At 40.4% G+C, this 24,317-nt stretch overlaps 1 protein-coding gene across 1 annotated transcript; it reads left to right on the plus strand.

Annotated features, from left to right (window-relative positions):
* Window positions 1-1,334: 1,334 nt before the first annotated feature.
* LOC117227216 (uncharacterized) lies at window positions 1,335-21,778 on the plus strand. The gene is made up of 4 exons (XM_033482268.2): window positions 1,335-1,495; window positions 7,317-7,507; window positions 15,410-15,529; window positions 20,924-21,778. The coding sequence occupies exons 1-4, from the start codon at window positions 1,397-1,399 to the stop codon at window positions 21,087-21,089; spliced, it is 576 nt and encodes a 191-aa protein (XP_033338159.1). The 5' UTR covers window positions 1,335-1,396; the 3' UTR covers window positions 21,090-21,778.
* Window positions 21,779-24,317: the final 2,539 nt, after the last annotated feature.

Consider the following 24,317-nt stretch of genomic DNA (forward strand, 5'->3'; position numbering starts at 1 on the left):
AAGAGGAGATACGATTATTCGAGTCTCGCGGCTCGGTTTTATAGTTACCGATTGTCAACAACTATAAAAACGAGACGCGAGACTCGAATAATCGTACCGCCTGTTCCTAAACTGTCCATTTTCGTGTACAAGCTGGGGACAATTTGGGAGTACAGTAATTTCCTTCTAATTCACACGCTGAGATTGTGCATAAAAATGAACAATTTAGAAAGAGGAGATACGATTATTCGAGTCTCGCGGCTCGGTTTTATAGTTACCGATTGTCAACAACTATAAAAACGAGACGTGAGACTCGAATAATCGTATCTCCTCTTCCGAAATTGTCCATTTTTGTTTAAAAGCTGGGGACAATTTGGGAGTACAGTAATTTCCTTCTAATTCACACGCTGAGATTGTGCATAAAAATGAACAATTTAGAAAGAGGAGATACGATTATTCGAGTCTCGCGGCTCGTTTTTACAGTTACCGATTGTCAACAACTATAAAAACGATTCCAAACAAATCCTCCTCTTCTCCGAATTAGGGAGAAATTACTGTGTTTACTGTATTTATATACTCAAATCGATCTTTTGCCGCTGTCAAGCACGAAGATCTTATACATTTGTCTTGGTAGAAAGCTCAGTAAACCGTCGATACGGCAATAGATCCGAACGTCCTTTATTTCAGAAGGGTATCTGAAAGTTTTGGTATCATCGGAAGGGATATAGCTTGGGCTCCACCGAGTCTTCCAATTTCCAGAGAGAGTACAAACCGGTTGGACAATGTGTCAGATCGAGTCAGCCGTCCAAATAGGATCGATCGTGCCGCGTTCGGTAAACGAGGCTGCGGATGTTTATGCTAATAGCTTGCTGGTTTTGCGGATCGATTCGAAGAGACGGGGGAACCAAACGTAGAAATAGTTCGTTTGACGAAGCGCAAGCATTCCTTTGGGTTCCGGGCGAAATAAAAGTTTCACGGTATCCATCCGGGATAACCGTCGCGTTGCGTCGAGTGCAGGTACTGTGCTGTGGGTACAGTGGATTTCGAGACCGGGTGGCGTTAATCAAGAGTCCCGCGCTTCCGTAATCGCCATCAAAACGTGTGCAAATTTTCAAAGGATTCGTTAGCGGTCGTTTGAAAATTCCGGAAAAATCGCTCGATAATTCGGTCCCGGAGACCGGCCCGGAATTTTTCACCGGCACGTAATTTACGGTTACAAAGGTTTGCGAAGCGCAAACATCGCGCCGGGTCGCGAGTTCCAGCGTTCATTATCGTGTCGCCATTAATTCGTGGACACGTGCGCCAAGGCAGTACGGGCCACCTATGGCCAGTTCGTTGACCAGTGGCCTCCGCAAGCGAGAATCAAACGTTCCTGGGAGACGTAACGTTAACCACCACGATACTCGGGCCGAGCAACATGGCTCCATACTTGCACCTGCTTGCGCCGGTGCTTCTAATCTATCTGGCAGCCGACGGTCACAGCGTTCTGCTGTATCCGCAGCGAACCCTGTTACAAGTAAGTTCTTTCTCTCTCTCTCTCTTTGTCACACGATTTTGCAATACGCTGAAAGAGAATCGAATTTTCTACGTACGGTAGAATCCCGATTTATCCGAACTTTTTAGTCTTTAACTCTGATAATGCGAGGAAACAGATACAGTTACCATCTTAACGTTGGACGTATTTAACACTAGATTTACGGAACCCGTCAAAATGGCGGGTCACTAATTTTTTGTAAAATGTACAGATACATTTGTGAGTTATTTATTCAATTTATATGTCACTTACGGCAAATGTTACAATAATACTTGTTAAAAATCAGAATAAATGTCTTATTGTTAGTTTTACAAACTAATATAAAACAGCTGTTTTTTGTGCGCTCTGTAAATCTAGCGTTAACCTAACAACATCGATCGAAATATAAGACGATTTTCATCATTTTTAATATTATCATTAACAGTTAATTATTTCGCCTGTTTTTCTAAAGAATTCATTGTCTCGTTAATTATTCTGTTTTGCGATTTAATTATGTACTTACGTATTAGAATACGCGCCGGGAAATAAAGGTTCAGTTATGAGTTCGTATATCTGAGGTACAATGTTAATTCGTTCGTATAAATAAGGTGCAGATAAACGAGGTTTTACTGTATTATTATGCAATGACGGGACTTGCTACCATTTTAACTTTCAAAGTTACAAACTGTTGAATAGTGGAAGCTAAGTAACACCTTCTTTTATAATAACAAACATTTAATGAACAGACTACACCACTTGTCATACGTAACTACTCAATAATCCACATTCAACTATTTTCTTCACTCATATTTTTCACTCATATTATTCATCCACCAGGATCTCTCGCATCTCATGCTACGTTCTTTCTACATATAGATTCTTTTTTTCACATTCGCTGATTAACATTCACAATGAAATAATCTCGCATACAAATGTAATGTAAATTTCTGGTAGTTGATTCATATGTGGGAGAGGTGGCATAAAGCGGACACTTTTGTTACGAATACGATATAAAGGAAATTAATAAAGAATTCTACTTTTACTTGATACGATGGAAAGCACAAATATCCGACTATAAATATACTCAATTGGAAATACATAAAGAACTTATTCAAAACAAAAGATTTTTAACATATAATATATGTACGGTGGAAATTATAGCGAAGTTTTGATAGAGCAGTCATTAAAAGGATGTTCCGTTTATGAGGAACATTTTATTGTTTCTCTAAATATGCTTGTCTAGATATAGTAAAAAGAAATTCGGGAAACAATTCGAGGGTACATAAAAAGTTGTACTTTTATTGTGCAAAAAAATTCAATTGTAACTGGATGCAATAGCATACGTTCGAATGTCGCTAGAAAACAAAAAAATATTCGCCTTGACTAATTTTATCATCTTTAGGATATTTATAGTGTGTTTCTATTTGTATTAGCTTCAATAAGAAGGACGGACGAAGTTGATATCAATGAAGTAAGAATGCATAAGAAAAATTGCAGCGTAATGATTTGAGTGGTTTTAGATTATAGCCGACATGAAATCGTCAAAACCGTCCGCTTTGTGAGGGTTAACCCTTTGCGCTCGAAGCCGAATTAACGCAAAATTTAAAACGGCTTTTCCGACCCACGGTTTCTCCATTTTTCTCAATGGAATATTATGACCCGTGCAACAGCTTGCGCTTTCAACAGCTCTTTCAATATAAACAAATTTGATTCATAAAATTATTTTGTGACGTGACGCGACAATTTTTAATGGCGCCTCGGAGTCGCCACTCGAGTGCAAAGGGTTAATATTGTAACGCCTAACATAAATATTCTATACGTAAAGAATATATAATTTTTCGGTGGTAATATTGTTGTTCAACTTCCATGTGAGGATGCATAGCAATTAACAATCTTAAAGAGGTTTTACTGTAACCCTTTGAACTTGAAGCTAATTTTAATGAAGAAGCCAAGCATTTTCAGATTTTTCCAGATTTTATGCTTACGAAGTTATTGAATTTAGGTGACAGATGTAAATTTTAAACAATTTATTGAATACAAACGAATTAAGGAAACAGGATAACATCTTCATTCAAAGAACGCTTTCTCTCCAAAAAGGCAACAAAGGATCAAAATATTAAATTACCCAATGCGTCTTTCGATATTTAAAAAAAAAAGCAAAGCGAGAATTTTCTGGTCGACGAAATTCCCTTGTCAGCGAAGTGAACGTTCGGCTCTGAATGGCCGACATGGCCGAATGGTCGACACCGGTCGACTTTGATCGACTTTGGTCGGGAGTTAATCGCCGCGAATTCGGGACTGCTTCTCCCGACAAATTCTTCTCTCCTCCCCGTCGATGGTCGCTCTTCGATTTTTCTAGCGTTTGTTCGAGACAAACGGGAGAACGATTCGGGCAAACCGAGTTGTAACCTCGGTCCTTATCTCCGCAGACAGCTCGCGAAACTTATTAAGCCCGTTGCCTGGATAACGAGCACTCCTTTGCCAGTTCCCCTCTAATTAGATTGCGCCTCTGTTTGCATTGAATTCATAATGTTGTCTGCCTAAGACGGTCGAAGACGACGACGACGACGACGACGACGACGACGACGACGACGACTACGACGAAGAAGAAGAAGAAGAAGAAGGGGCTCGGCGTGGATCCGGCGCGGTGCTTGTCGATTCTCGGCTGCGACGGAAGACCGGGGAACCGGACGATTTCTTCTTAATAAGGGGTTTTCATGGAACGTTTGAATAAGCAATTCCGAGAACGAAGCTTAAAGGTGTGTTCGCAGCTGGCTGCGCGAGCGCCGAAGAGGCGGCTTTTAAATAAACCAGCCGAAAGTCGTCGAGTAGGCCCCGGGTTAGATGAAAGATTACCTTTTACCAGTCGCTCGAAAGCAGTTACTCCGGTACTTGACAAGACACTATCAGTTACTAAGTATTCGCCAAGATAGCCCCGCTTTTGACTCCGCCTCCGCTGAACTGCCCCCCTTTTCATCTTTTTAATTGGATTATTTCGCGACGTTTTCAAATAGGATCGGGTGCGTTTCCGCGAATTTACACTAGAAAAAGTGGATCTTCCTTTTAGCGGACCCAGCGGACCAACGAGAATAATTGCAATGAAAGAATTTTTTAGGTTGGCTCGCCACGCTCGCGGCACATTCGTACTTCTGTTACAGCGCACCACCAATTCTGTTACACGCCGATATCGATGTAGAATTGAACCGTTTGATGGGAAATGGGCGAATATTCCGGAAAGCCATTTTACGAAAGTCGATTTCAAAGCTTTCATCCTAGTGTTATTTAATAAACCGTGATGCAGTTGAATTGAATTTTTACGCGAGTGCGTAGCAACGCGCGTAACAAAAGTCGTGATTTGTAAAACACAACGCCCGGCTTCGTTTATAAATCCTTTGAAATCGGTGTACATTCTCCTTAAATCGTATGAGTCGCTTCGCAAAATCTTTGGTCCAATTATGTTCTGGTAGGAGCAAATATTTGACAAAAGTTTGAAGCGGTTTCTCAATTTAACGAGGATTGTGTAAATAATTAATGGTTTAACCCATCTTATCTTTAGTCAATACGTTGACACTAGGTTTACGGTACCCGTCAAAATGACAGGTCAATTATTTTTTAATTTACGATTATTCAGATTACAAAGATGCATTTCTTTATTTATTCAATACATGTGTTATCTGCGGCAAACATTGCAATAACTCTCGTTAAAAGTCAAAATAAACGTCTTATCGTTACTTTTATAAACTAATATGAAATTGCTGCTTCTAGTGCTCCGTAAATCTACTGTATAATATTGTCGAATGCAGAGATACATCCGACACTCGGTTTTTAAAACTTGCCCGCAATCAAAAAAACCACCTCATCTTATTAAGAGAATTGTGATTGCATAAAATGAAATTTAGAAAAAGACATTTCGATAGCATTGATAGAAACAAAACCATACGTACACTATCATTCAAATTTTCTTTTTAAATATTTTACGAACGTAAATGCCTACCTCGATTGGAAACCACACAATTTAGAAACAATTTCATTTGAACACTATCCCGTGTTCGAGATATTGAAGTAAATCAATTTTCAATTCCGAATTCGTAGATTGTTTTCAACCTTTCAATATGAACGGTTGCCGATACATGAATATGCATCAAATATTTTTTCCGTGGACTAACGCCGCCATGTATATTTCATCAAAAACAATATATTCAAGTTCGATGTATTGTATTACCGCACTTTGTCGCGAGTAAGAGTTTATTTCCAATAATGATTTGCCGAGAACTGTAATAATATCAGCAGATAACGTATTTGACATTAATCGTCAAAAACAAATAAAAGGTCACGGAATCTGAAATTGTTCAAAATAACATTCAAATCGATAACAATTCGTACAATTCATTTTATGATTCATCTAATCGTATAATCTTTTAGTCTATCAACTACTAACTCGATTAATAACCAATCAATTATATTCATTAATAACTCCAAGTAACACCTTGATTCAAGATAAACTTAAGAGTTTCTTTATTTATTGGTTTTGTTTAATGCTACCATTGGCAGAAAATATTCCATTGAAATAGTAAGTATTATTGTTATTAAATTCGATTTCCTATTTCGAACGATTGGACGCTTCGTCAGATTAATATCCAATTTCCTCATTTTGTAACTTATAAAGAAACAAGCATATTTGTGTTTATTATTGACAATCCTTGACAAACGGTGAGTTTTATCGTTGCATCTACATTTACTCTTAATGAAAAAAATTTCTAGCTCAAATATATCAGCGATTAGAAATATATAAAATACTTTTTGCCAAGGGTTACATTTTTTTTTTTAAACGTACTTTTTCACGGGCCCTTAATATACTAATTGGGATGTTCCGGAACTACCGTCACATCCGGAAAGGGATGATTTCTTATCGAAAATGTTGTTTACGGTTTCGTTAACAGGTTGTCAACGAACAGCACGATCCAGTCGTTCTCTGGTCCGTATTTTTCGTTAATAACCCGTTAATTGGGCCATAACCAGCACATTTTCGCTCAAACTTCGTTTAACCTTCTCGATTCTGGGACACAATGTGTAAGCTGCTAACAACTTTCATTGACTGTTCGAAGATTAGACATTAGATGAAACCTTTGCAAAGCTAGGTCAAAGTGGTCCCAAGTCCCGCCATCCAAGGATTAAAGTGATAAGTCCGAACCGAGGAGAGCGTTCGATTGTTCTTGGAAGAAACAATTTTATCTCACGAGAAGAAGTTACGGACTTCGGGTGTGCGATTTCAATCGAGCTGTTTCGGCGAATCTAGGCCAAAAATAAATACAGTCGTGTTCGAGTACGCTAATGGGCTGCTTTATTAGTAAAGGTATTCGATGTCGAAATTAATTAATGCTGCCAGATCGCAGCGAAAAACCGCCTCCAGGGACACTGATCATTTTCGGTCTAGATGCACCAAAAAAAAAAACAACTTTGATTGAAATCGGACACCCGAGGTCTGTAACTTCTCCTTGTTAGCCTTTTCTTGGATATTGAGAGTCCCGTTAGTGGAATAGAAATTCCCTAGTTGGACGCAAGAAAAGACCGCCGGATCTTAGGTGTATAAGGACAGGACTCTCCTACATATGTATAATGCTCGGAAGAGACGCCGATCTACATATAGCCTCGCGTCGAAGTTTCGCGGGGACTTCGGTTCCAGCGTCGAAGCGAGCCAGCCATCCATCCGACAGACCGTCATGCAGCCTCGTTCCTCGAGAAATTCTTTCGCGCAGCTTGAAAACTTGTTTCGCGAAAACGGATCGTTTCCTTCTGATCCGCGTCTGCTCGTTCCATTTTCCAGTTCACGTTGGGCGTCTCGGTCCCGGTAACCATGAACAAAAGGGGCGGCGTGGTGTTCTCCGCCGCATTTCAATTAAATTATAAACTTCCATCGAACTTGTCGGAACTCGAGCCTACAATAATACCGGCCCGCCAGATGAGGGACTTGCAGCTCCAGGACACTTACGGGACCATCGAAAATATATTCAACCGGTGAGTCTGCGCCATTCCTTTTCATCTTTTGACTCGTAAGAACACCAATTCATTGGCTTTCACTGCCACGCCAACAATCTCAAAAAGGTTAACCAACGACGATATATCGTTGTGCCTCCGTTAGAGCCTTATTATACTCATCACAAAAGATCTGTGTTTAAGTATAACTTCATAAAATGTTAGAATGGTTCATATTCGATGCAACACAAGTGAAGAAATGTTTATTAGATCAACTTTTTGTTATATCTTATGTTGTTTCGTGCCGAGGGTCTGTATATGCCAGAGTGAATCTTTCACGAATTTCAGGAAAGTAAATGTTGAAAACGATAGCCAATATAACCCGCGCCCGTTATTTTCGGAAATACCCGGCCCTAAGCATTTGCCACCGAACATATCCAAACCAATAGAATATTTCGATTTATTTTTTACGTACCAATTTCTGAACATGTTGATTTTTTCTATGTGCAATTACGTTTTGAAAAAGAGAAATTACTTTGTACGATTTTCATTATGTCTTATACTTATGTTATTCTTATGATTTTTAACAAATATCGAAACTTCATCGGTATTGATTTATTCTCCATTCCTTTCGCAATATGCTGCTTTTTGAATTTTGTAAATATCACGCCTACTTTGGTTTTTACGAGCATTTTCGCAAACCTCTACAAATTCGCCGATTCGGCCCGGTATTCTTCGCCTAGGTACGCTTCTTTCGTTCGGTGCTAAAAGGGTTAAATAATTAAAGTATTTTATTCCATCAAGATAAAATCGAAAGCTGCATAATATAAATTACTTTCTCAACGTTCTCGCGTTCTGCGGAACCAAATAAAATTAGATAGATATAATATATTAGCATAAAAATTAATTTTCAAATCGAAGCCAATAATTCCATCATCCTTATACGGTATATTCTCCCCAATCTACGCTCAGATTGTATACAAAAATGGAAGAGGAAAAATTTAGGTAGAGGAGGTACGATTATTCGAGCCTTGCGGCCCGTTTTTATAGTTGTTGACAATCGGTAACTATAGAAAAGAGCCAGATGGCTCGAATAATTGTATCTCCTCTTTCCAAATTGTCCAGTTTTGTGTAAAAGCTGAGCATCAATCGGAGAGAATTGACTGTATTTGGTGACACTGCAATTAAAGTGTTAACACGTTGACCATCTATTTACAAAGAACATTATTCACCGAACGATGAAATTTCACAGAAATTTTTGTGTCGATCGAAAGCACTATAGTGGAGCCGATTTCTTCATTCTTTCATTTTGTTTTTATGTTTGAATAAAAAGATTTGAGGTATCTTGTTCGATAAATATAAAGTTATTTATACACTCAAAAATGAACCAAAGGCACAGCAATTGGTCACCCCACAGTAACAGGTTTCACTATCCAAGTATTTATATAGATAATATTAAATTATATTTTCTTTCATTCCATTCGTCTTTCTTAATTCTTAATAGTCAAACGAACTTTTAGAAGGATTTTTAATTTACATTTCCCTTGTTCTTATATCGTATGCTTTCAATCTACATAAATCTGTGCCAGTTTATCATCAACTAAATAGTGGTTCTTGTTAGCGACCATAAAACCTCCATAAAATGAAAAGGATTTGTTTAGTAAAATAGAAAGAAGAAAGAAGCGAAGGTTCATGATATAAATTACTCCATAAATAACTTTTAAGTTTGAATAGAAATTCCGCAACACGGTTGTAGATTGCACGGCAGCGGACGCGTTAAACCGTTTAAATAATTTTAGAATCTTCTTTATGCATGCAAAAATACGCTTTCCTGCACTCGTTTTCATAAAGGATTCAGGCACGAATTTTCATACCGACTATAACTCTTTATGGTAAATAGGATATCGAAACGAATAAAGGACACGCACATGCTAACTGAATGCATCAACTTTCTAATTAATTTGCGAACTAATGTAGAAAACGTTCGGGCGCTTAATCGAAAGTGACGCGACAATCATTATGCTAACAATAGGTTTACGATACCCGTCAAAATGGCAGATCAATCATTTTTTAATTTACGATTACTCAGATTGTAAAGATATGTTTATGGAGTTATTTATTCAATATATGTGTTACTTATGGCAAATGTTATAATAACACTTGTTAAAAATCAGAATAAACATCTTATCGTTACTTTTATTAATTAATATAAAACAGCTGCTTCTAGTGCTCCGTAAATCTAGTGTATAATATTCTCGAATGCAGTAATACATCCGACACTCATTTAAAACTTGACACGCATTTTTCTCAAAATTGCCTAGCTATCCCATTACAATTACAACTCCGTTTACAATGGACGTGAACATATCATTCCGCCGAAATGAAATCGAAAGAATGCGACACTCGAAGCACTCCTTGTTAGCGTTCGGTGGCGAATCGCTGAAACGTCCGGATTCGCCTCGCGCCGAACAATGGCCGATTTACACACGAAGTCGGAAAATAATCGGCGGCGCCCTGTGTTCCCGTTGAAAATTGTCCGATGAAGCGGGGTAAACACTGTCAGAAACGAACGAATAAACTCGCAATTATCTCCAGGGGGTGGGGAGACGGAACCGGTCGTGACCGGAGCCGGTAACGCTTAATGAAAGCCCATTTTCTAGCTGAGAATCATCCGCGACTGGCACCCGCCGCACCCGCGTTTATCGCCGACAGATCGTACAATGAGTCGCTGATTACGCGGAACAAATGGCAGACGAAGCTTTATCGCACGCTCCGCGGCGACTCGCGCTTGAAAACGCGTTTTATGAACCGGGGGACACGTGGGCGGTTGGTTCTTGATACGAGTTCGCCTATGTATCCGTCGGAAATTGCGCGGGATGCGTTGCGAATATTCCGTGGGGTACCGCGTTTCCTTTGAAAGGCCTCTCGTTAGTTCGACGGCCGCCGCGGCGGTCACCAATCTTCGACGGAACTGATACAGTCATTTCTCCTAGAAGTGTTCCGAGGTCGGAACTGAAACCGGCGGATCTAAGAGTACCAAGTCGTGATTCTTCGGGCCTCGTTTTTATTGAAACTCGGGGCAGTCGGCTGAAAAAGTCAGCGACCTGCATGCCGGTGTACATTAATATTGTTACGGCGACTTGCCCAAATCAAATCGCTGTAATGTGAAACTGCCCTGTTGTGAACAACTCCTTAACCCTTTCGCTACTACGGACCACTATAGTGGCTTTCCATATGATGCCACTGAGGTACTACGGACCACTATAGTGGCTTTCCATTTGGTGCCACTGAGGTACTACGGACCACTATAGTGGCTTTCCATATGGTGCCACTGAGATACTACGGACCACTATAGTGGCTTTCCATATGGTGCCACTGAGGTACTACGGACCACTATAGTGGCTTTCCATTTGGTGCCACTGAGGTACTACGGACCACTATAGTGGCTTTCCATAAGATGCATTATATTGCATAATGTTATTTCCTCTCATACTGTAAATTAAAGAGCGCATGCTAAGACGTTATAAAATACCCTGGAATACCCTTTATTTATAAATACCCTTTGGAGAAAAATTTTTTCGTTCGAAAAATTCATTCAATTCAAACAGCTTAGGTTCTCCGCCGACCGCCGCGGAGTACCGACTTCCGCTGACGATCGCAGTCGCGTAGCGTGCAGTGATGTCGCAGCGCTCTGTTCAGCAGAAGTACCGCGACGGAGAACCCGCCCGTAGCGAAAGGGTTAAAGAATAATAGAAGATAGGGGTTGCTACGGAGAGAGTGTTACCAACGGACAATCGAAGAGTCGAGATCGGACCATCGAACGATCAGCATCCCGCTTCTGAAAGATCTGAATTGTATTTGTATCGAATTGTGTTATTGTTAATATTCTTTATTGTAAATAAAATGCCGCGACGCGAGAGAAATGGTGTAATTCGCAACAATATGAATACATATTTCGGGTAGGATTTGTTCGAAATCAATAGTACTCTCGCGTGCGGTGGTAGAAACTTCTTTATTTTCGCGGACTATGTCTTCGGACGAGTCGCGATGCAGTGATCGAGTTTTATTTTTCGTTTCGCCGTTTGCCCTGGTAAAATTCTTGAACAACCCTGATTGGTCAACCCCACGCGTTGGGCCTTTCCAATCAGCGTTGCTCATTTTGTCCTTTTTACCGCCCGCCCCTTACGCTCTTTGCGTATTTTCAGGACGGCGTGGTAATCGGAGGGGATGATGAGTTGTACGTGACAACGTGTGGAACTTTTCCTCCGGGTCACCCGCGTCGGACCACATGGCCTTTGGGTCGCTGGGTCCGCTTCGAGTACCCTTCGGAAACTCTCCTAATTTATGACGGTCTCTTTAGCTATTGAGGAATTTCTTAAAAGACTATTGCAAACATGTGCTATCAAAGTTTGGAACTTGTCTTCTCAAAAATAGCTTCTTCGAAGGAGAGTCATAAATTACGCTGGCCGTTTGCACGAGGACTGAAGATCTTATTGTGCGCACGACTGGTCGCTACACATAGTAATGCTAGAATAAAAACGGTGACTTGACTTCTTTATCTCTAATATTTTGCCACGATTTGAAGGCAACTCGGAGGCCACATGCCACGATTCGACGGTCACGTGACTAGTACTTATTACGTACTTTGTAGCTCCGCGATTTTTCTTACCGGACTCACATCCAAACAGACCATTTTGTATTGCCTTCCAGGAATTCGCAGCGCGTGCCGCGTCACACGCTTGACCGACTCCATCGACCCTTAGCGTCGATGTAGCAATAAATTACGTAGGCGTAGGACTAGCACTGGCAAATTCACAGCCAACCGAATTTTGACATTTTCGGGAGAAATTACCGTATTGCGGAAGATGAGGTCCGGAGGACATGGATCGCCTGCCGATGGACTTTTGTCACCTTTTTGTTCTGCAGGGTCGTTCGCACGTATAGTAACCGAGAAATACATTTCTCAAATTCTTATCGACACTTTGACCGCTATTGACCACTGTACGCGCTTCGAAAATTTGGTTCTGATGTACTATTGATGTACTATTATTTTTTTTGCAGGGTGTTCCATAATTATGTTAACACCGGGAAAGGGGTAATTCCTGAGGTCATTTGAAGTAACATTTTCCTTAGCGAAAATGCAATCCGCAGCTTCGTTTACGAGTTATTAACGAAAAACAGGAACCATTGAGAGGCGAGCTCAACTGTCGCACGATGGCCAAGCTAACGAGCAGTCGAATCCCAGTTCCGCTGATTGGCTGGGCCGCCTTGCGCCAGCTGATCTTGTCTCTCATTGGTCACTATTTTTCGTTAATAACTCGTAAACAAAGCCTCGTAGAACATTTTCGCTAAGGAAAAAGTTGCTTCAAATGACCTCAGGAATCACCCCTTCCCGAGTGTTAACATAACTATAGAACACCTCGTAGACACCGGCAAATCTTATCAGACATTGTCACAACGATCGCGCCTGCGCTATACAGTCCAGTATATCGATTATTTAAAGAAAATTCTAAACAATGCAGTGACAAAAAATTCGGTCGTTCGTATGCTGCTTGCACGGTCCGCGTGAAAATCTGCAATAGCAAACGGGTGAAAATTGATTAGCGTGCCCCAACATCAATTTTCTCAGTCCACTGTGTTTCAATTCCGTTGATCACTGCATCGGATTGCCAGAGAAGCCACGCCGCGCCGGCACCGTTCATCGCCACGAACATGGCGATACGCGGTCGTCGTGTCACTGAAGCAAAGCGGAAACGGGTCTGCGCGAGGCCGCGATGCGACGCGGTCCCTCGGATCGCTGGGAAATGCAATTGCTCGTGCCGCGGCAACAAAAGACGTTCTCGGCCGAAGATTGAGCGAGTATCGCGGCCCCGAAGATCAAAGAGCGAGGCTACGGGACCAGGGACTTGAACGTAAATTAATTGGGACGTAAGGAAATTACTAGTGCGCCGTGGATACGGGAAGAGGCAAAGTGTAGGTAACAAGGGAACGAGTCCGCTTTGAAAGTTAGGAAAGTGTCAGGGCTGATTCGGTGTGCCGAGGACGAGGGAGACGCAGCGTCGCGCAGTGGGGCGCAGGGACGAAGTCGTATCAAAATCAAAGAACTTTTGATAGAAACGAGATAAAGCGTTGATCTGTTTCTACGTTGCAGCTAAAATGTTGCGGGATAAGGCGAAAGTAAAGAGAATATACTATGAACATATTTCAACCTCGAAAATTTATGTTAAACTCAAAATATTCCAAACTGTGCAGTTTCATTTTCTTAATGACATGCTGTGACTTCAAATTCAGTCGCAAAATTTATCTACCACTTCAGGATTTTGAAAAGATTTCGGCGGGTCGTCAAATTATTTAAACGAAAATATCGCCATTTAGTTAATTTTGTCACTTAAATCGATTCCTTTTTAATCTTGAAATGGTGGTTAAATTTTGCGGCTGGATTCGATATCGGCATGTCAAAATCTTCGGGAAATGATATACAGCGTGTCCTAAAATTATTGTATTTCCGCTTCTAGTTGACCTTTCAACCCTTTTGCTACTACGGACGAGATATCTCGCATGTTCAATTATAAGGATCGAGTGTTTATTCGATAGAGGTATAATCGAATCTCTTTTCATTCACGCGCTAACAACAATCGAGTAAAACTGTCGTTAAAAAGTGATTAGCAGCAACGTACATACACATAAACAAACGTACAAGCTACCGACGAACTTGTGCTTTTATTATGTAAAAACCGGGCAACTGTGAAAATACATGTAAATAAATACTGCCGAAAAAAGATGCAAATGTAACAGGATAAGTAATGAGATAAATTACGAATTAGGAATTTGTCAGTGTCAACAGGGTGTTTCATAATTATGTTACCACCCGGAAAAGGGTGATTACTGAGGTCATTTGAAGTAACTTTTTCCTTAGCGAAAATGCAATCTGCAGCTTTATCTTCGAGTTATTAACGAAAAACAGTGACCAATGAGAAGTGAGCGCGGCTAGCACTAGGCGGCCGAGCCAATCAGCGGAATTGGGCTTCGACCGCTCGTTGGCTCGGCCAGCTCGCGCCAGCTGATCTCGCCTCTCATTGGTCATCGTTTTTCGCTAATAACTCGTAAACGAAGCCGCGGATTGTATTTTCCCTAAGGAAAAAGTTACTTCAAATGATGTCAGGAACCCCTCACATCTCGGTAGTACCATCATTTTGGGACACCCTGTATATCACGTCGTAAGAAGAATCCAACCGTACATTGCACTGGACAAATCACAATTTGGAATATTTCAAGTTTAACATAAATTGCAGAGGTTAAGAAATATTCATATTAAATCCTCTTGTGCCTTATTCCGCGACATTTCAGCTTCAAGAACATATCATAGCATTATCTCATTTCGATCAACTGTTCTTTGATTTTGACACGAGTTCGTCACTTCGCCCCGCTGTGCGTCGTCCGTAGAAATGGATCGTTAGCCGGTTTCGACGAGCGCAGCGGCCGCGTCGCTAACGTAGACGGCCCGAGAAAAAAAGGACGGCCCGTGGAGGGGTGAGAGGAATGGCAGGAGGGGTGAGTTTTGCGGTGATTTTTTTCAGCGGTGCACGGTGGCAGCGGCGAGACGCGGCACGGCGGGAGGATGATGAATTCCTTAACCTCGGGAAACGAGAGAGGGATGACTTAACGCGTTTAAGAATTCTCTTTTCGTTCGTTTTTTGTAAAACCGATATCGTCTCGGGCCGGTACTCGGCTCGCCGTGAAACTTCCTTCCTAATAAAATTACTACCGTGCCGCGTTTGAAATACGAGGGAACAGAACCGGCGCCGGGTACGGGCGGGCGGGAAAGAGGACAGGGATGAGTGGAAGCGAGAGAAGCGGGGCGCGGGTACCGGCAAAAATAAATACACGACCGGGAAGGGAAGAACTCTGGTCGGAAATGAAAATTGAAACGTTCGGTGTGCGCAGGCATGGCTGGCGGGACGGCAAGAACTGTCTTTTAAGGACCATTTGCGAGCTCGCGGAGACACCATTTGGCAGGACACGGGGCCACGACGTCCTCGAGGAGGTGATCCACTTAATTTTAACGTAAGTTCGTTGCGAGGACTCGCGCCGTCTTTCAGCGGCCGGGTCGGGCCGGGTCGGGCCGGGACAGGACGGGCAGCGCGCACGCGCCCACTCGCCCAAACGAAATTCATTTCTCGAGGAGCTTCCGGTTAATGAATTCCGTTGGAAGTCCTTAATGGCTGTCCTGCTCCCTCGCGATAAAGTGGGACATCGTGCCGGCAGAGGCACGAGCGCCCGGCTACACTCGGAGAATTTAGTAAATCGACGTTGAGCGCGAACAGCCCCGTCCGAGGACGATGGAGGTCGTCGTTAGGGACACCTGCGTGGGTGTCTGCCTCGCGTAAATATCGTGATGCGCTGTTCCTTGCGCGGTTAAGAGGCCACTCTCCGTTGAAGAGCTAGCAAAACAGACATTGTTTATTGCTTTTTATTCGGGGATTGCATGGGTTCGACAATATCGGAAAACCGACTTTTCCCTTCTGGAAAATCCTGAAGTCTTGTCGTTTACGCTTGCAATGGTCGTTTAGCCTCTTTCGCAGGCGACGTTGCAGTCGTTGCAGAATGTACGTTGACATCTTTTAGAACAGTATAACTATTTTAAAATTCGAACTATTTGCTAGATTTTTTAGAATGTTAGACTGACTTAGCTTAGCTAAACAATGAGTAGAAAAATTATACAGAAACAGCATTGATTGCTCAACTTTTTTATCCGAGCCTATAACAATAATTTAAAGGATGCGTATGGTAGATCTCGGTTACTTATTGCTAAAAATTTCAACGAGGTCGTTTGACACAAAGTCAATCAAAGTAGTTCATGAAAATCGATTATAACCGATTTTTTACGTTTTTGTTATGGGTTCAGATAAAAAGGTTGAAAAAATATAATTTTTTTATCATTACAACCAATTTCAATTTTTGCGAAATTTTTTTTATTCATGGTATAGCATATACTAATCGGTTTAGTATGCCAAAAAGTTCAAGTCATTTGGTCCAATTTTTAGAAAGCTGTTTTGTTTGAAAAGGTGAGGAAGCGTCAATATCACTATAAAATAGTCATTTTTAATGCACGATTAATTCAATATAAAAAGCGCTTTGTTCTATTTGTAAAAATTGGTTAAACATATTTACGTGTTTACAATGTCATAACAAAAATATAGCGCTGATAATTTCAGTGTTTCATCGAAATTACATTTCACAAAAACTGAGGACGATCAAATGAAACAATTTTCGGATATCAATATCCATAATAAAAATCTTTTCAAAAGAAAAGATAAAAGTTGGAAATTACAATTAAGAAACAAGATTTTATACAAGTTCACTTTTTTTTTCTTTGGCAAAAGTTGGTAGAATGAAAGGGAATAAAATCTTTTTTCGACTGATTTTAGCATATTTCACTATTTTCCCTGTTTAGTAGTTTTTGAAAGTTTCTACGTACTGTAAATGTGCGAAGTTCCGCGATCTGACTATAACGTTTAGCGGATTACAGGTCAAACGAGACGAAAACGATGAATTTAAAAGATTTATTTATAGATCTTTTTTACATAATAAATAACATCAAATAAACCATAAATATTTGCTCATAATCTTTTACGCGTCGTAATGTTTCATTTCGTTTGAATTCACACGCAGTGCTGTTTTCGAACGGATTTTTCAACGTGTTTTTGGCCAAACACGGTTCAGAAGAAGATTAAAATCTTTTTGTACACGTTTGGTTTTAGCTGAAATATCTCTGCAAAATGGTCGTATTAAAAGACAAAACTCATGTATTGATCTCGTGGTCATGTTTCTATTGAAATACAGTCATAAAGGATTTACCATATTACAAACACGCTTTCCGTGTACAAAAATTCCCAAAGTAAAAGCGTTAATTCCTAAAAGTATTTTTAAGTCAATAATATATCGACTTAATATTTTTATATAAATCGTTTAAAAGCATTTGTACAAGGGTTTACGCGCATGCAATCAATTCACTATCTTTTTGTGTACACGGTATTTTTTTTACACACTGTATGTATGCAGTTTTTCAGGAATCTATCTATCGTGTACTCACACATTTGGAAGCATTTAAAAGTTCGATACGTATTTTTCCAAAAAAAGAAAACACGAAATAGTCGCTGTCCTACACATACAACTAATCTGCGTGTTGACACTATTTCTGATACTGACATTGCCAATGATTATTGTTTACAAAATTTGTATTTCGAACTGAGTTTTTCGCAGAGAATTGAGTGCAACGAGTAATATCGAAAACAGTTTTGCAAAAATATCTATAGCTCTGATCTGACGGTGCGGCATTAAAATTTGATGTTGCTTATTTCATTATATTGAAACACAATAAATATTTGTTTATTTTCTAAATATTATGATTAAAAACAATTTTTTATATCCTTCTGCGCGTGCAATTTAATTTTCTTCAAACCCTCGTATACATATACTGTGGTGGTATAAGATCAAGTTATATTAGAGAATTAGATGAGTATTAAAAGTAATAATCTAGCTTGTGTTCAAATTATATTAAAAATACTATTTGTACGGACTATCAATGATTCCTCACAAACATCTTTAATACTAACAGCTTCAAACCTACAGGTCTATGATTCGAGAAACCAACTTGTATTTATTATGTATTTATTTTTTTATACCAAACTTTATTACTTTTGTACAGAAATTGAAATCCGTGAAGGGAAACTTGTTTATTGAAATTGATTCGAATTTAAAAGTATACAGTTGAGAACTTGATCTCATCCCTAGGCTCAAAATATCCTTCACCTGAACACATTTTGCTCCGTGCCGATCAAAATGACCGATTTCATATTCCTCATTTCGAGATTGTTGAAATTGCAAAGATTCTTTCGCAGAAAATTAATTGAACAAATTTCTTAATTCAAACATACATTTTAATGGAAACGAGAAGAGAACCGAATTAATCCAGATTTGTCATTCTTACGAAGCAACAGATACTTTGTAGCTATAGTGTTCACTGTATTTAGCGTTCAAAAAGCGAGACGATGCGCAACGATCGAAACGAAAGCAATACCAACTGTCTGTAGAGCAATCGGTGCCGATTTACGTTTCTGGTTCGTCACTGTGTTATATGTGGCAGACGAAATGCGCAGCGGCGTTTCCATAGATGTCAGTTAACGGCGAAGGGTGCAAGCGACGAGGATTTACCGCGATTCGAACGAAGAACAGAGATCTAATTAGTGGCCGATCGGCGGGCGCAGGGCACCGGTTGCGAGCACAGAGGCGTTCGTCGGGCGATCGGATCTCTGCCGGTGATAAAATCTGGGCACGTATTTGCTATTCGAAACGCGGCCGCGTGTACTCGAAAGGAAATTGCAACCGAGCCAGCGCTGCAGCGGCGGCGGCGTTCTAATTGCGATGAAGTTAGGCGCTTGCATTAAGCGTCTAATGGAAGGTGTTTCGTGTAGGTTTTCGCTTTGCCGTGTTCGCCGCTGTGTACACGCGTCACCGTGGAATTCCTACAAACGTAATCCCGGCGAAACATCCGCGGAACAATCGGTGTCTGGTGTGCAACACCAAATGTCAATAATCCTCGGTAATATTTGCTGTTCGCGGCTCGCAACTCTCCGGCTTTCTTTAACCGACCACGGACGCGTGCGACGTCTTCGATTCGATCCTCGAGATTCATCGTTAATGTCACTCTGCATTGCCCAGATAATAAAGATTCCACTATATGTATAGTCTGTGTTTGAACAAATTCGAACACCTTCTTCAAATGTTGGTTAACACGTTGACTGCCGCGTCACCCGTATTCGGGTGACAGCAAAAGTTCTTATCAGGCCACGTCACCCGTAATTCGGGTGACGCTGATTTGACTACTTACAAAGGATTTCCGAAAATATTTCGACAAATATTCTACAGGAGGTAATGAAACTATTGAATTCTTATAAAAATGGTTTATTAAAAAAATTATTCGCAGTGTATAACATTCAAACATTCTCTGCAAAGTTGAGGTTGATCAGGACAGCTTGGACAAAAAGTTGTTTGTTTTTTCAGATATGCTCGTGCCTCTGATCGGTCCATTTCGTATCTTTTATTTGAACTGTAGCTTCCTCAGTATCATCAACATTTCTTTCTTCTTCCATGACCAATTCTCGTAAAATCTCGTCAATAGTATCTTCATAACATTCATTATCACTAAGATTATATTTATCAGTATCCAAATCAGAATCTGACGATGTAATTTTATTTATGCTTCTCCTTCCGGGCAATCCGATCTCTTTTCATTATTGAAAAAAATAAGGGCAGAGATTTTAAGTTATACCATTTGGTACTCGGCAAAGATTCCAACTGTTCATGCAGGAACAGAAGCAGATATGAATTAGCAGCGCTCGCTTCCTATAGCGGCACGGATGGCCTGTAGGAGATTTTGTTGTAAATACGCGTGGCAGTCAATGTGTTAAATAAGCGTAGACTGCAAAATCTTTGCACAAAATAAAAAATGGCTTCAACAGAAATCTCTCTCTTTCATTAATCCATTAACTCTCTCTCTCTCTCTCTCTCTCTCTCTCTCTGTGTGTGTGTGTGTGTGTGTGTGTGTGTGTGTGTGTGCGCGCGCGCGCCAAATTTGTTATTTTAATTTTTGACGGGAAAGTTGTGTATATGAACAAAGAGTTGTGTAACAATATAGTTATATTCAAATTATGTTTCGTTGTTAAAATATTTTATATTTTTTAGAAAGTCCCAAATGGGGATTGCGGCAAAGATAAAAATTCTTTTTATTGTCAGAAAAACGAAAGACTGAGTAAGTAACACATTGTTACTATATAACCTCAAAGTTACTTATTTATGTATGGTATTTAATTATAATACAAAAACCAAACCAAAAATATCATGCTTCAGATAATGATAATTTTGTTGCGTTCAACTCACAGATGATTTCCAAATTTGTTCACTCGTTGAAAAGAAACGGAACACAAAATACACACCGTCTGCTATAAACAATATCGACTGATATGTATATAAAATGACATTAAACTGTCAAACACATCTGATATATTCTTCGCGTCAAGTTGTGTACGTAAAATTTCAAAATCCTCAAATGGGGATTGTGGCAGTTAATGTGTTAACAATTTCAGTAAATTGAAAATAGTCCATAGAAATCGTTGAATTTGTTTAGTACTTTCGTTATTTTAAATTTCGCCTATCCATTTTTATGATGGATGCATAAAATCCGCAGTCTAATAATAATTAAGACATCTGTATTCAAAATTTTAATGTGCACGTACGGTGTACAACTTGAAACTCCTTTCCATACATTTAGCAACGTTGAAAAGGTTTCTGGTCGTACGGTGAGTTCGAATAACGCCTCGTAGCCGGTATTAGAGTGTAAAGAGCTAATGAACCGTCGGTGAAACCGCGCTCAAATGGAAACTCGTCTTTTTCAATTAGACCAACCGAGGACTTGCCAAGGACAGCTAATTCCACTCACCGCAGCGTCGACGAATTGTATCGGGAAGCGGAACGATTGGGAAGATCTGGCGGTGACTGCATCTTGGCCTATCCCGATTGCATCGAGTCACCTTTGGAATCATTCACGGAGATCGCATTCCCTTAGGGGATCCGGGATTTAAACGTCTGCCTGCTGCCGATCACGACTTCTTCCTCGAGGGTGGGTCTGTCGTTTATTTGTCCGACGCCTTCGAGATCTACTGAAGTTCTGCTGCACGTGAACTGATATTGCTATGATACGAAATTCATGGTCAAACTGGCACGATCAAACACTGCGAACACACTGTGAAACATTCGTGGAGTATAAGACTGTTCCGAGTTAATAATATTTAAGTATTATTTGATGTAATCGTTATTCTGCAGTTCAAATGGAATTTCGATAAGATATTTTTATTTTCATAAGAATAAAATATTCTTATGATTTTCTTAAATGATAAAAGACATCTTATTAAATAATAGAAGACATGTTTTTATTAAATAGCATAAGAACTCTTAGCGTAATTATTTATTTACAACGAACTACGGCTATAGTGAAAGATCGTGTCGTATACAGTGAGCCACGATCAAATCAATCAAAGGAAACGCAACGGTCTTTCGATTGTAGCTGATGTTGGAAACAGTGTACTATATAATAAAAATCATTGTTCGATGCATTTGCATTTTCGAATTCATGAAACATTCCAATTAAAATATTTTCACGAATCAGAAAAAGTGATCTGTTTCTATATCTTGTGTAAGTTGAAATAACAAATCTGTAAGAAATTATACTAATAAAGAGAGAGGGATATTGATATATTTTCGGAAATAATATTTGACAGTTAAGATTAAAAACAAAATTATAATTGAAATAAATAAAATACTTCCTATTCTCTAAATATAATATTACCTTAACTCCCATACGACAGGCCGTTTATAACCGCGAGCGGCGGACTCAGGGTCCATGCAGACTCAAGTCTGGATTTCACTACTTAGTATTTGAATATATAGGGTTTCAGTGAGGATTAACTTTATATCATTTGAAAATTATTTATTATTATTTATTATTAATTTTTTATTACAATGCATAAAATATTATTCTTTTATTGTACGTGTATTGCATATGTATATATGTATATCTGGCAGTTTTCGCATTTCTGCGTGTAATTATTATCATTACCGTTATGCAAACTGAATCTTCCACGTTCCGATAACAACTGGTATATCTTTGCGCGACACACGACGACTGCTGTCTAGTATGTCAACTGCGATGCTAGCCGCAACTAGATTTCACGGCATACGTGCACATAAACATTGTATGAGTCAGCATGGACCTTGAGTCCGCCAGGCGAGGCTTAAGGTTGTCTTACTATTTTTCTAGTTAAAACTTCTGACAAATAAAATATTTTATAATTTAATGTGAAGTAAATTGTTTATATTATTTACCATTGGAAATGATACATTGCTCAGCTCTGTAACAGTGATCGCCAATAGCTCCAAAGTTAATAGGACAGTAATAATTGTTTACATAATTGTTTACTCTGCTCTGGTAATGAACGATTACCTAAAACCCAGCGTTGTGAAAAGTTCGAGCGAGTTTGATTGTATTTTTATTCTATTTATAGGACCTACCAGGAACCAAAATGAAGCGAACTGCTATTTATATATATAAAAATACAATCAAACTCGCTCGAACTTTTCACAACGCTGGGTTTTAGGTAATCGTTCATTACCAGAGCAGAGTAAACAATTATGTAAACAATTATATATATATATATATGAACATCTATTTCCCATAGACAATCACATGTCAGTGTTTACCGTACCCAGATAAATAAAGGCCGCCGTAGGTGAGTCGTTTTCAATACATCCTGACAAACAATTATACACTTAAACAATTCGCGAGCGGAAAGATTCATCGATTCCAACAAACAATCTCGAATAGCAATCGAATGCAAAATAAACCGATATTCCCGCAGCAGCGTCATAAATTACTCGTTACCCGGGACGGTGTCAAGCTATAATCGCCGCGGAATTTTTATACACAGTGGAAATTTCTCGGCGCGCTGCCTATCGATCAAAGTTCTCAAACAACAATGGAGTGACAGTGATCGAAACGGCATTTGAAGCGAGCAATCGACGCGCAGCAATTCACGCGGCAAAGAGTAGACGATAACATTTCGTTCGACATCCAATTCGACTGATCGATAAGAGCAGCCGCCTTTTGTGATACCTTTCCAGACCGTGCAACCATAAGTCGGTTCGATTTTAACCAGACGATCGTACCGCCTCGCTTTCCCGCGTCCGCAAAAATCGAACGAGACACGAGAAAAGTCCTAAGTAAATTTCGCTGTCGAGACACACCGTAAAATGGCCGGAAATGCGACATAAGCCCACAGTTCTTTTTTCCAACCGACTGCAATCACCCTCTCTCTCTCCCCCCTCTCTCCTTCTCTCGCTCTCAATCACCCTCTCGATCTCTCTTCGATCTCCAGATCGCGTTCACGTTTTCTCGGCTCGCGCGGCCGTTTGTCACGATTTTCAATCGCGTTTACACCCTTCGCCCCCCCCAACCCCACGTTTCCGTTTCGAACAGCTACTTTCCTTTTCTTTCTGTTCGTTCGGCATTCTTCGACTCGCGCTTTTCGCCGGGCTCTTAGGAATAGAATATGTATGCTTTGTGATCGAGGGTCCTCGAAACTTCAATACGGATACTTCTCGAGCGGCGGTCGCGACTCGACGGTGTGGAAGATACAGCAAGTTTTGAATTCTATAGCACCAACTGAAATGGTAGGCAACGTCTTCGACGTTGCCCGATGACGAATCTTCCTTCTTTCTACTCTGTTTACCCGTTCCCCCGATATCTCAGACCGGGAAACGTTTAGAACGGGATTCTTCTTCCGGTAGACGAGGATCGACGTCGCAACTTCTTGGCCTTGCTCGAAATCGTCCACTTTGGTGGCGCGCGTATCTTCCCGACGCGCGACGATTCTCGGCTCCTTATTTTTCCTTCCCTTCTTCCTTCTTGTTTGTACGCGCGAGATTCCGTTCCTTTGTCATCGCGACAGCGTCTACGACGCCGATTCCGCGCGACGCGAAGCGCCGGCAAGTTACAACTCGCGATCCCCGCGCGCGTTCTCGAGACTTCTCCTGTGCAATGCTACTCATTTCGGAGTTGTCGCATCCTCAGTCACCTGGAGAACAGTTAGACGCCTGCTCGGCAACTTCCGGCGCGCTACCACGATCACGGGACGACCGTGATGACAAATGCTCGTCACGAGTGGAGGCCAACGCTTCGACGATAAAAATCGTAGTGTCCTGGACCTGTTTTCTAGTCTTATCGTGTATTTTACCGTGG

Source organism: Megalopta genalis, chromosome 8 (assembly GCF_051020955.1).
Source record: "Megalopta genalis isolate 19385.01 chromosome 8, iyMegGena1_principal, whole genome shotgun sequence".
NCBI classification, from domain to species: domain Eukaryota; kingdom Metazoa; phylum Arthropoda; class Insecta; order Hymenoptera; family Halictidae; genus Megalopta; species Megalopta genalis.

Excerpts from the sequence above, each read along its gene's own strand:
- LOC117227216 (XM_033482268.2), top strand. The coding sequence starts at position 1,397 with ATGGCTCCATACTTGCACCTGCTTGCGCCGGTGCTTCTAATCTATCTG. Across the intron at positions 1,496-7,316 it reads CGCAGCGAACCCTGTTACAA|TTCACGTTGGGCGTCTCGGT; the intron begins GTAAGTTCTTTC and ends TCCATTTTCCAG. Across the intron at positions 7,508-15,409 it reads ATCGAAAATATATTCAACCG|GCATGGCTGGCGGGACGGCA; the intron begins GTGAGTCTGCGC and ends CGGTGTGCGCAG.